General features: G+C 47.1%; 1 protein-coding gene across 7 annotated transcripts in view; it reads right to left on the bottom strand.

The window, feature by feature from the left end:
- The window catches only part of RALGDS (ral guanine nucleotide dissociation stimulator), a 91,010-nt gene that overhangs the window by 53,205 nt on the left and 24,749 nt on the right, over positions 1-13,056 (bottom strand). The window contains exon 1 of one of the 7 annotated variants that reach the window (XM_083596337.1): positions 3,036-3,569. The exons of 5 other annotated variants lie outside the window; for them this stretch is intronic. In XM_083596337.1, coding sequence (XP_083452463.1) covers positions 3,036-3,281 — 246 coding nt within the window. In that variant the 5' untranslated portion in view covers positions 3,282-3,569. Of the gene's footprint in view, positions 1-3,035; positions 3,570-13,056 lie in introns of those variants that run through there. One more of the 7 variants, XM_083596335.1, reaches the window with a different exon arrangement.

The following is a 13,056-nucleotide window of genomic DNA, read 5'->3' on the forward strand; positions in this document are numbered from 1 at the left end:
AAGCAGGCAACCATCCCAGCCTAACACAGGGATGACACGCATTGAGCCCAAGACCTTCCGCTTGCAAAGAATGTGTCCTGCTATTGAGCTATGGCCTATCCCCTAAAAATAAAGTAAGATTCTAATTCTTACTGTTTTGAAATATTAAACAGGCTAAATTAAATAGGATCTGATCATTGGTTCATCTATCTCAGTACTGTCTACAATGACAGGCAGTGGCTCTCAAGTTCTTCAAGCAGGAGACCTTCCCTGCTTTACCTGGGGATGCCAAAAATTGACCTGGGACCTTCTGCGTGCATAGCAGATGCTCTACAGCTGAGCTACACAAAGTACACTGAGCTATTGACAGGGGCCTTGACTGTCCTGTAATGGAATGTCGGAGAGACTGTGGTGCTCCCACAGTCGATGCATACAGATGTTTGGACATAAGTCATGACCCACCCAGCAAAGGATTTTCTCTGCATTGGAAGAAGATGCTACAGGCTCCCTCCAAATCCCTGGCCAGGTCAGAGAGCTTTAGGCAAGCAGCTCCAAGGAGAACAGAAGGCACAAAAATGGTTCGCAACAGGAAGCTCGCTGTCATTCATTAAATCCTTTAAAGGCGCCAGATCTGCGCTTCTCGCCACAGAGAGCGCCTCTCCTAATAGATGCTCAAACCTGGCAGCTTGCCAGCCACACAGATAATTGCCTGACCAGTTGAGCCCAAAGTGATCATGTGAGCAAGAGGGAATTGCAGATATCTGTGGAAGATGGAAAGGGAACAACAAAGATCATCTGTCTGGCCAGTGACCCTTTTGCTGCACACACACCACATTTAAGCACCTCTCTCTATATATTTAAAAAACCATGGGAATTATAGTTTCACTGTCTTCACTTTTACCTGAAATTCATGCAAATTGAGGGTTGTGATATGGCATTACAAATCCTCCAGTGGGAGCTGCATGATGACAGCCCTGTGTTTTTATTAGAGAGAGACAGAGATAAACCAATTGTGCTTTTTGTAAAGGGGAATTTCTGTAGCTCAGTGGTAGAGCATCTGCTCTGCATGCAGAAAGCTCAGTTCAGTTAGTTCCTCCTGCTCCTGTAAAGTCATGTCCTTTCCATCAATTCAATGCACGGTGGCTAACCCCCATGTAAATGGGGAGTTGCCTGTACTACGTACATCATTTGTTCACTGATTCATTCATAAGGTTACGAAGTTCCATCATATCCTCCCTCATTCTTTTAAAACCCGAAACCCAAATGTAGGGAAAGTGCCCCCACCCTATTTGTATGATGTGCCGCAATTTCAGGTGACATTGTACAGGACAGGAACATGGAATGTTTCCCTTGTTCAGAATCAGATCGTTGGTTTATCTAGTTCAATACTATCTACTCTGACTGGCAGCAGCTGTCCAGGATTTCAGGCAGGGGACATTTTGCCAACCTTACTTGGAGAATGAACTTGGGACCTTCTGCATGCAAACCAGCTGCTCTACCAATGGGCAACAGCCTTTCCTCCTAAGAACAGAGTAAGGTTATAGTCCTCATCATTCTGAATATCCAGAGTCAGACCACTGGTAAACCTAACTCAGTATCGTCTGCACTGACTGGCAGCAGCTCTCCAGGGCTTTAGGTAGGGGTTATTCCCAGCCTTACCAGATGCCAGGGTTTGATCCTGGGACTTTCTGTATGCAAAGCAGATGCTCTCTCACTGAGAACATCATAAGATGATACCGTATACAGAGTTCAACCACTGGACAATTTAGTTCAGTATTGTCTACACTGACTGGAAGCAACTCTGAGATTTCAGACCAGTAATCTCTCCTAGGGATTGCAGGGATTGAACCAGAGACCTTCTGCATGCAAAATAGTGTTCTCGCCATATAATAATCAATGGTATACTACCATGAATGCTGCATTTTATTGTACATATTATGGGATCAGTGCTCCTTATACATGCACATTTTTCACAGCATGCTCAAAACACTGTTGGCCTAAAAATACTAACCTGTATCTCTCCCCCCCCCCCATTAATTTAGATTTACTTTTCCATGGGAATTCCTATACAGTAAAATAAAATCCTGTTGCTAGTGGCCTATTTTCAATATCCAATGTAAGTGGAGTGGCTATATTAACACACACAACACACCCCAATCTGGAAGTACCCACTGCTGTCATGGCAAAAAGCCACCGAAACTACCTCTGAAATCTGCCAAATCTTTCAATAATGCAATCTAAATTGGAAGCACCATCGTTTTGTGGCGTGAGTAAAACAACGAGTAGTATGAAAAGAAGTTGCAGTCCACTTAACCTGCCTCACAGGGTTGTTGTTAGGATGAAATGGGGAAAGAGGCAGAGAATGACCCATATACTCACTCATGCACACCAGTAATGAAACAGATTAACACCATAAATTTAAAGCCCATCCAACACTCATTTAAAACGTAGGACTTCCTGCAAAGAATCCCGAGAACCTCTCCAAGTTACAATTCCCAGCATCCTTAAACTACAATCTTCAGGATTCTTTGTGAGCAGCCAGCGGCTTCAAAAAGGTTTTAAATGTATGTATATGGAGTGGAATCAGAAACGGACCTAATTTACCAGTCGAAAGACAAAAAGTAAGGCGCCTCCTAGAGAAGCTACTTTCAAACAGCTTTGTTGGTGGGACCCCCAGCGCTACATTCACCCTTCCGCGTGCCCACGCATAACACCAGAACTAGAAAACTTGGGAGTTTGCGGTCGCGGTATAAAAAAGCGAAGAGAGATGCGGTCAGGCTTCACCCCTAAATTAAACATGTCTTGGAAACACGGCGGACGCGGAGGGAAGAGAACTAGTCGTCTGGTTGGGAGCCCGTTACTACAAGCCTCTGCACGCTTTTGCTTGGGCGCACGCCCCATTGAGCGGAGGCTTACACCCGAGTAAGCACGCACAGGCGGAATTTCTTTTACCTGAAATTCATGCAAAGCGAGCGAGACACGCCGTATAATCAACCCGCCACCTCCATCCCCGCGGCGCATGGGGCTCCCCACACCCCCAACACTTTGGGCTTTACCTCCAGCGGGGGCAGGTCCGGATCCAGCTGCGTGAAACTGTGCAAGACGACGGGGCTGGTGCTCTCGGCCGCCACTTCCAGCTTCACCCCGTCCCACAAGCTCCGGAACCGGCGGGAGCCTTCGAACATTTTCTCCGGGCTGAGGATGCCGCCGCGTCCGCCGCCGCCGCCTCCTGCGGTGGCTGCGGCAGCGGCTGCTTTGGGGCGTTCATCCTGCAGGAGCTCTGACCACATGAGGTTCACCATGGAGCGGCGAGAATAGAGGGTTCAACTCCTGCTAACTTTCCATTATACTGAGCTAAAGGAGGAGGGGCGCCAGTTCACGAGCTCGGAGGGTCCCCTCTCCAAACTACGCGCACCTTGGGCTTGGGAGAGAGAGCGCGTTCTTTGCGCCTTTACGCCTGGAGCTCAGCAGCAAAGCGGCTCCTTCTCAGTCATCATTCTCCACACTGGGGAAATTTGATCCGCCCACTCACAAGCCCTTATGTCACCCGCTTGGAAAGGGGTGGAGATAGAGTGAGAGAGCAAGATTGAAAAGGCGGTGTGGTGATGCTAGGGAGGCAAGCGAAAGCGGAACCAGAGCCTTTTCCTCTTCTCATTCCCCTCCCGCTTGGAAGAGGCTAGGAAAGAAAGCAGAGGCGTGCCCTCTGCAGGCCGAGAAGGAGAGCGCCGCTGGAACTTTATTATTATTATTTTGCAGAGAGAGAGAGAGAGAAACGTTTATAATCCTAATATTAGTATTAACCACAACCTCACTCGTTCACTCACAGAAGCTGTGGCACTTTAAAAGGCTCAAGGATTTATTGCGGCGGCTGCTTTGCGCGCAGATGAATTGAAGGGTTATCACTGTGGCTTGGCAAATAGACACGGGTTTATTGGGAAGTAGGATGGAGGGTAAACAGAGGGGCCGAAAGGCCATCAGATGCAACGGAGGGGAGGCCCGTGACACGTGTAGGCAAAGCTCAAGTGTATACAAGATAAGCAGTTCTTAAATAAAGAAAAAACAGGGCTGCTATTTGCAATTTCTCCCCACCCCCACCCCCCACTATAACCGTGAGACTAAGGATAAGATTTCACATCTCAGAGAAGCCTGGATTCTTAAGCCACAGAAAGACGATGCTAACAATAAATCTGGATGTCGTTAAAGGTACAACACGGCTGTTTGTTACTTGATCTGCAGCAGACTAATAGGACAACCATAGCTGTCAACTTTTCCCTTTTCTTGCGGGGAATCCTATTTAGAGTAAGGGAATTTCCCTTAAAAAAAGGGAAATGTTGACAGCTATGAGGACAACCCTACTGGAAGCATGTGTTGTTGTTGTTAACTGCTTGGCATTATTATTGTTACTAATTATTAACAACAAATAGGAACTTCAACCAAATGTTACAACGTGGGATGCCTTCGTTCAGGGTGCCAGCCAGCCAGTCGTGCCTCTTCCAAGATGCTCCATTCCACTGCATTCCACTCCCGTATTTCCTAGTTCCCCTCGCCCCTCCAGCATTCTGTGATTGCGGAGCACGCGTCTTATGGCTGTCTACATATTTTCTTCTTCTGCAGACCTCGGGATTTCCCGCCGAGCCTGTGTACTATTATTTCCCTCTCGTTTTTCCACGGTCTGCTTATCTATGTTTACTGTTTGTATGTTGATAAATGCCAAATGAATGTATCGAAAAACAAGCCGCTCCTCTAGAAAGGCCAAACCACTGGTTTCCCACAGGGAACTGGATGCACACTACAAGAACAGGATCCTGGGCTAGATCTAGCTGCAAGGCTGTTCTTAGTGAGGTACAGACTCACCAGAGTTAAGAGTTGGGAAGGCAAAGAGTTAACCAAGCTGCCGCTTGAGTAATGATGATTGATCTTGAAACTTAGCAGCCTGCTGAGATGAAGGCAGGAAATCTCTCCATTGTTTTTCCCTGTGTTTGCAGATTCCAAGAGGACAATGGGAAGGGGCCCTCAGCAAGGCGATCTGCCAGCAGCTAATCCCTACAGCTACTGAAGGATCTAGAGACCCTCTCCCCTAGTCTGCGTCTTGCTGGGGTCTCTAACAAGGTGCTCACCTTAGAGACTGATTGGGTTTGTTGTGGCATAGGTGTCTGTGGGCAAAAGCAAGGTTGGATAATGGATTCCAATTCCCATCTGCGCTGCAATGGTTAGAGAGGATGGGGTTGGAGGATGGTCACCAGCCCCCCATTCCTAACCTTAGACCAGGGGTCGGCAAGGTTGACCTTGTCTGGGCCAGTTCACTTAAGCAGACATCCCTACGTGGGCCAGATCGCGTGCGCACCCACGATTTCCTGCGCCTGCACAGATGTGATTTTCGGCATCTGTGCATGCGCAGGCCACAAAAGCAAGTCCCCGCTCCGCACGGCGCCGGTTTAGTGCAATGCGGGGGGACTCACTGAGCTGCCTGCTTGGTTGAGGGGCGGCTCGTAGGCTGGTTAAACGACCCCCGTGGGCTGTGTGTGGCCCATGGGCCTTAGGTTGCCGACCCCTGGTCTAGAGCAGGGGTCAACAAACTTTTTAAGCAGGGGGCCGGTCAACTGTACCTCAGACTTTGGGGGAGGGGCGGATTATTGGGGGGGGGGAGTGAACGAATTCCTATGCCCCACAAATAACCCAGAGATGCATTTTAAATAAAAGGGCACATTCTACTTATGTAAAAGCATGCTGATTCCCGGACCGTCCGTGGTCCAAATTGAGAAGGCGATTGGGCCGCATCCGACCCCCGGGCCTTAGTTTGCCTACCCCTGCCTTAGACAGTAGCATTCCCTAGCAGTGGGGTGTGGCGGTTAGTGTCATACTAGGACCTGGGATATCAGGGTTCAAATTTCCACTCCTAGGAATTATGTGCCTAGGAATTATGTGTTATCATAGGCTCCCTTCCCTGTATCAAATTTTACCATTTCTTTTCTGTTATCTCAAGAAAGTTGACATTCTGAATTTTTATACTGTATACACTGATCTGAACTGTCTTAGGCAACATACACGTTTAAAGCACACACACCTCAAGAATCCTGGGAAGTACAGTTCACCCCTCGCAGAACTAAAATCTCCAGCACTCTTAATATACTACAGTTCCCAGGATTCTGAGAGAGAGAGAAATCTTTAAATATTTGGTGTGTATGCAGCCTTAAACAGTTACTAAAATCAGGCCAAAGTTGCGCGCTCTCCTCTAGGTGATTCCACAAAGGAGATAAGCCCCAGTTTTAGGATTTAAAGCAGCTTAGTCCACTGACTTCAACAAGATTAAACCCAGATCCATTGCCTTAACAAGTTATTGGATCAGGGAACTCTCCTAACTACTCTCTCCCAAGCTTGGCCACTGTTTCAAGCGGGGGAGGGGGAGAGAGACATGTAGGATGAATGAGTTTTTGATAAAAATTGCCCTTTGAAGTACAGCCAGAGAGCAAATCCACAAGATTCCAGGCCACCCCAATTATTTTGCCACTCCCTCTTGCCTGCACAAGGAGGAAAGTAGCACGAAAATCTAAAATAACTCATGCTTTGCTGAAGGAAGGGCTGTAGCTCAGTGGCAGAGCATCTGCTTTACATGCAGAAGGTCCCAGGTTCAATTCCCAGCATCTCCAAATAGGGCTGGGGGAGACCCATCTGACGCTGCTGCCAATCGGTGAAGGGAATACTGAGCTAGATGCACCAACAGACTTACAAGGTAGATTCCTATGCTGGTTTGTGTGTATTTTAAAACAGTCTTTCACCTCCTGTGACATCTTCCTCTTCTTTACATCCTTCAATTTCCCTCTCTGCCTTGCGAGATACAATTGGATGGCATGTGGCATGGGAAGTGCTTCTGCCAGAAATTGGCTAGATCCCTGTCCACATATAATTCTGCCCACAAAATATCAACCCTGCCCACATTGGATAGCTCCACTAATAACAAATGTCACATGAGTTGCTTCTGGATCTGATGTGGCCTTGGGTGTGGCTCCATGGGCCTTTTGCTTTGTACTGCCCACAATCCATTATGTACCTACCTGAATGAAATAATGCAGGAGTGAAGAACCTCTGATCCAGAGGGCCAAATCTGGCTCTCCAAGTTTCTCTGTCTAGCCCCTGGAACTTCCCCAAGCCATATCTTCCTTGAGTGTGTTTGCCTGGCTGGAATGTGCTCTTAAACTTTGATAAGGATTCCTGCTTCCTTGGATGAAAGATAGAAAGGAGTGTGTGTGTGTGTGTGTGTGTAGAAGTTTGCTTTTGTTTAATATCTGTGTTCTGCTTTTCTATCAATAGGGCCAGTGCTTTTTTCGGGGGTACTAAAGGATAACAGTACTGGTACCTTCCCCCCCCCCCCCATGATAAAAATGTGGCACTTACTTCATGGTGAGTACTGGTGCTTTTTTTTCTTTTAAAAAAGAGCTTTAAATAATATAACATTTGCACTTTAATGTGGTATCATGGAGCTTTAAATGTAAACAGTCATGGCTTCCTCCCCCCCCACCCCGCCTTAAATCCTGAGAGTTGTTTGGAGACCCCTCCTCCGCTCCCAGAGCTACAATTTCCAGAGCAATTTAACAGCCAATCCCTCTTCACAGGGAACTCAGAGAACTATGGCTCTGGCAGGGGGAACAGGGGACCACCTAACAACTGCCAGTACCATTAATAAACCACAGCTCCCAGAATCCTTTGAAGGAAGCCATGACTGTTTAAAGTGGCATCATCGTGCTTTAAGCGCAGGGTGTGAACATGGCCTTAAACAAAAAGTAAATAAATCCTACAAATAATTAATACAATCTCAAAAAGTTAACATCTCATTACGAGAGAGAGGGAGAGAGAGAGAAAGAGAGATTCATAGCAATGTTCCCAAAAGGTTCCAGGAACTAAGGAGCATGACATGGCAGGGTGAATCAGCAGCTGGCAGAGAGCTCCTTGCTGAGACAGCACTCTAGTGGTGCTGGCTTTGCCGAGAAAAGATGATCTCTTCCTGGCTTCACCACTCATTTCTTCCTCCTCCCCGTCCCCCTTCCTGCTATCTTGTCCTCTCACATCTTTATACAACAGTTGTATAATCACCTATTATTGGGAGCGCAGCGAAGCAAGTTACAACTTCCACCAGCTCAGGATGGAAGGATTCATGTCAAATCCTGTCTCTGCAACACCAACTTTGTCAGGGTTGATTCCCAAAGAATGCACACACACACACACACACTCACACTCTTTCTTCCCTTATCCTTCCCATCCTGAACAGCCAGGATGGCTGTCTTCTGCCTGCACTATCAGAGGCAGCCAGTCACTGAATTCCAGTTGCTGGGAATCACAAGTGGGGAGAGTGCTGCTGCTTGCAGGTTTCCCTTTCGGGCATCTGGTTGGCTACCATGAGAACAGGATGCTGGACCAGATGGGTGTTTGGCCTGATCCAGCAGCCAGGCTTTTTTGATGTCCGTATGATTCAGGGTGTAGCTGTTACCGTTTTCTCTTTCTGGGGCATTCTACCAGCCTCATCATGTGGAAGAATGGGACTATGGATGAAGCAAAGAGCCTCATTCCAGCTTTTGGCATTAGTTCAACCAAAGGTTGGTCTCATTCCACGTTCCACGTTAATCTGCATTTTAAAAATAATCCTTAGAAAAATGTGTGTGTGAATACAGGTAACGCGAATCTCATGCTCCTTTAGGCAGCGCTTTGCGGACCTGGTTTTGGGAAGGTGACATGAGGGTCTGGGAGGGTCCTAGAGCAGGGGTCGGCAACCTGTGGCCAGTGGGCCACAGGCTGCCCACGGGGGTCGTTTAAAGGGCCCACGAGCCACCCCTGAACCGAGCCACCCGCTTGGCAAGTCCCCACATGCTGTGCTGAACCGGCACAGTGCGGAGCGGGGACTCGCTTGCATAGTGTTGGAAATTATGTCTGCACATACTCAGGCGTCAAAAATCACCTCTGCAGAGATGCCAAAAACCGCATCTGCGCAGATGCGATCCAGCCCACAGAGCGATCTCCGCAGGAGTGAACCAGCCCAGGTGAGGTAAACTTTGCTGACCCCTGTCCTAGAGCCTTTGCACCTCCTTCTCAAAGCCCAGTAAGTGAGGCTTTTCACTTACCTCCCACAAGATTCCCAGAGCCCTCCTTCTTGGTGGTAGGGCTGTGTGTTTCCGGGTGTTCCTGGATTTATGTGATTTTGTGTTTATGTGTGGACCCATGCATGCAAGTTATCCATACATTCTCTTTCAAGATATGCATTTTTAATATTTATTTTGAGATACTCTGAACATTGGAACTTTTGAGGAATGTGAAATATATGTGAAGTAATTAGGTAGGTTTTGATCCGCTCAGTAGGCACAGATCAGATCAGTTAGCATCAGAATATAGAAAGCTGGATTCCTCAACCATCTTTAGATGGAACTGGTCCATGTATATTCAACATGGAAATCTGGAATAATTTGTGAGTGGTTGGCAGCAGCTATTCTCATAGAACCATAATATCCCCTTGTCTGATCACTTGGAGGTAATTTCTGCTCGCCCTTGGCAAATGACTCTTAAAGCCTGCATGGTTTACCTGGAAAACCTAAGCATTAATTTGTGGGCTCCGGCACTGAACCAGGCTTAACTGGCTCCAGAGCTTTGCTGGGTGAGAATTAACATCCCACAAACTAATGATGATCTTGCCCTACTTGACTGTGAATTCACATGCTGTAAATATACCACCCAGCACATTCTGATCCCAAACCAAAAGGATGGTCTCTGGCTCTAGCTATCTATCTGTGTAGAAAGCCGCAGCACTTTGTTATGGCAGCAAGACCATTCAATGTTGTGGTAAGAAAGGCATAGCCAAGCCACACTGAAGCCAGACAGGTGTGCTGTCATCAGCAGCTTGCCAGGTATCCTCCCAGCTGCCATGATCTCAGCCAGCCAGAGCCCAAGAGGTATTGCTAATGATAGCTTTTGTAAAAGTTGCTTTTATTTATAGTAACAGTTTCATTGTGTGGTGTTTGATAGCCCTTTGGGTGGCTTAGGGCTTGAACCACCCTGTCTCCAAAACAGGGAGTTATGGGACAATTAACTCTTCGTTGGGCTTTTAGTGATGTCATGCTGTTATGCATTATGTTTCTGTCTTACAGAGAAGGGCGGGCAGGGGAGGCAAAAACACGAATTGCAGAAGGACATAGGAAGCTTCTTTATAGATGGAGTAAGACCATTCATCTATCTAGCTCAGTATTCTGTACACTTACTGGCAGCAGCTCCTTAGGATTTCCAGACAGGGCGTCTCTTTCCCAGCCCTACCTGCAAATGACACTGGGGATCAAACCTTCTGCTCTGCCACAGACCTCCTCCAAAAATAACATAAGGTTCCAGGCCTCATGGTTCTAAACAAAGGGCTAATATAAATAGGAACCAGCCTTGTATTGAGTTAAACTAATCAGCTCATCTAGCTCAGTACTGTCAACACTGTCTGGCAGCAGCTCTGCAGGATTTGGGGCAGGAGTCTCTCCCACCCCTGGGCCTGGAGATGCTGTTGGGGATTGAACCTGGGACATTTTACATGCCTAAGGGCCACATTCCTTTGTGGACAACCACCATGGGGCCACATGACCTGTGGCAGGCCAGAAGAGAAGGCACATGTGGGCCAAACAGCTAATGCGATTTTTAAACTCTTGTACAATATGTAAATTTCTGCACACACAGCTTTCTCTCTATCTTCCATCCAGGCATGCATCCTTCCAGGGGCCACATGATAGTGGTTGGCAGGGCCAGAGGCAAAAGTGAGCGGAGCAAGTAATGTGAATTTATGAAGCAGGTGAGGGGCGTGGCTCCAGAGGGGGCATAGGCTATAGACAGTCCCAAAAAGCCAAAGAGAGAGGCCTTGATGGCCACATTGGCCCCTAGGCCTGACGTTTCTCCTCTGTTTGTCCTGCCAGCTTTCCCCACCCTTGCATGATGAAGTGCTCCTGCAGGAATAGGATGCTTCCTTTTATGACGTCACACTATTTTCTCATCTGGCTCACTGTCATCTATTCTAACTGGAAGTGGGAGTATGGGGTGTCCCTGTTGCCCTTTCCAGTGAACTGGAAATGCCAGGCATTGAATCTAGCTCCTTCTGCCTGTATATTTTTCTCACTCCTCTAATTTCATTTATTAAAGGAGGACCCTCGTAGCAAAACACAGGCCTCACCTGCATAATACATTTAGAGCAGTATCATTACCACTTTAAAGAGTCATGGCTTCCCACTCCCCCCCGCGCCACCCCAAAATAACCCTAAGACTTGTAGTTTGTACAGGGTGCTGAGAAATGTTAGGAGACCAGCTATTCCCTACTCACACAGAGCTACAATTCCCAGGGTAGTTTAACAATAAACCCCTCTTTCCAGGGAACTCTGTACAGCCACACCAAAAGTCAAATGTTTTCATATGCCCTGTGCCAAAACTCATCTTGTCCTGCGTTGGCTGCTTGGCAGATTTCACTTGGTATTTTCACAGAGCCAATTCAGAGAGAGGGCAAGAATAATTGCCCTCCCTCTGAATAGGTGCATGGAAATCTTAGTGCTTCCACTCTTGATGGCGGGGGAGGGGGGAGATATTCGCTTCCATTCACATTGAAAGGTACATCTTTCTAATTTTCACCTGCCAAAACAATACATGAATCAGAACACACAGTCATCCTTTGAAATTCCTTCTCTGAATTTTACAATGCAGTTGTCCAGTCATGTCATGCATTTAAAAAATGCACATGGTAAAGTAAAGTGTGCATTAAAAAAAGCATATATTATTGAAAGTAGCAATGTCATATTTGGGGAAATGTCATACAAAAATGTGTATACAGGCGAATGGGAGTTACATTCTGAGGATAGCACGTAAAGACAGAATCGCACAAAGTCAAAACACATTGGGTTCAATAGCGGGTGGGACTGCTAATGCCAAAGTCTTTTTTCCTGGACACCCACCCTCTTTCTGCTACCTCCTTTTTTGCCAAGTGTGTAAAGCTGAATTGCGAGTTACCTGTATTCAGTAAAATTCCATACAAAAAAGGGTATACCAGGAAGAATTCACACTAAAATGTTGATTAAAGTATTTTCTTCTTCTTCCTGTATACATAGAAATGTAAGGCTGTCATCATGCTACAGTTGCACTACAGGTGGCCCAAGTGAGCTTTTTAACAGCTGGGGAAGGTGCTCCACAAAGCAGTTTGGCAAACTGCTCTGTAAAGTACTTTCCCCTCCTTTAAAAGGGGTTGCAGTTGTGGGAAACTGTGAGGGGATAGGTTGGGGGTGGAAGAGGAGGGGGTTTGGGGGACAGGCAGTTGGCAAAGGGGCTGGAGGGGAGATGGGGTTGGCAAGTGGAACAAGAAAGAATCGTAGCCACTAGGTTTTGTTTTGTTTTTTTAAATCAAAAACTGAATTTCAGATTGGAAAAACGAGAAACTGAAATGGACACATTCACTTCCTCCTACCCTGATGCTGGCCATGCCTTTCCTGAAAAGCACACTATGTGTGTTTATGCATAGCACTCATGGAGTCATATTGCACTCCCCCCTTCCCGAAGTTTACTGAAATGCATGGTTTCCCTCTGTCACCACCACCACCTCCTGACACCTGTCCCCCACCATTACAATGACATGGATTCTTGCAAGTTAATAACCATGATAGATCTGGGGCTGGAAGTAACTGGATTCCTGCCCCACTCCCCACCTTAAGTCATACAGCAGCAACCAGCAGAATGCAGCAAAGCTTGGAGAAGAGTCCAGCAGAGGATCCAGCAAAAAGAAAGTAACTTATAGCTGTGCCTGGAGGGACAATTCTGCTCTGAGGACAGAATTCCACTTCTGAAATTCTACTCCCTCAACCACCCTGTCTTGGCCCATCTCCAAGCAGCTCAAACGGGAATGCTCCCAAGTGCTGCAGAAGTAAATAGTGACACTTGCCACGCTCAGGGGGAAATAGGCAAAGCTAGGTAGTAGAGAGCATTTACTCTGCATGCAAAAGATCCCAGGTTCAAACCCCAATGACATCTCCAGGTATGCTGGGAGGGACCCACTGCCTGAAACCCTGGAGAACCTCTGCCAGTCAGTGTAGA

Source organism: Podarcis filfolensis (assembly GCF_964270895.1).
Source record: "Podarcis filfolensis genome assembly, chromosome: Z".
In the NCBI taxonomy this organism is placed as follows: Eukaryota; Metazoa; Chordata; class Lepidosauria; order Squamata; family Lacertidae; genus Podarcis; species Podarcis filfolensis.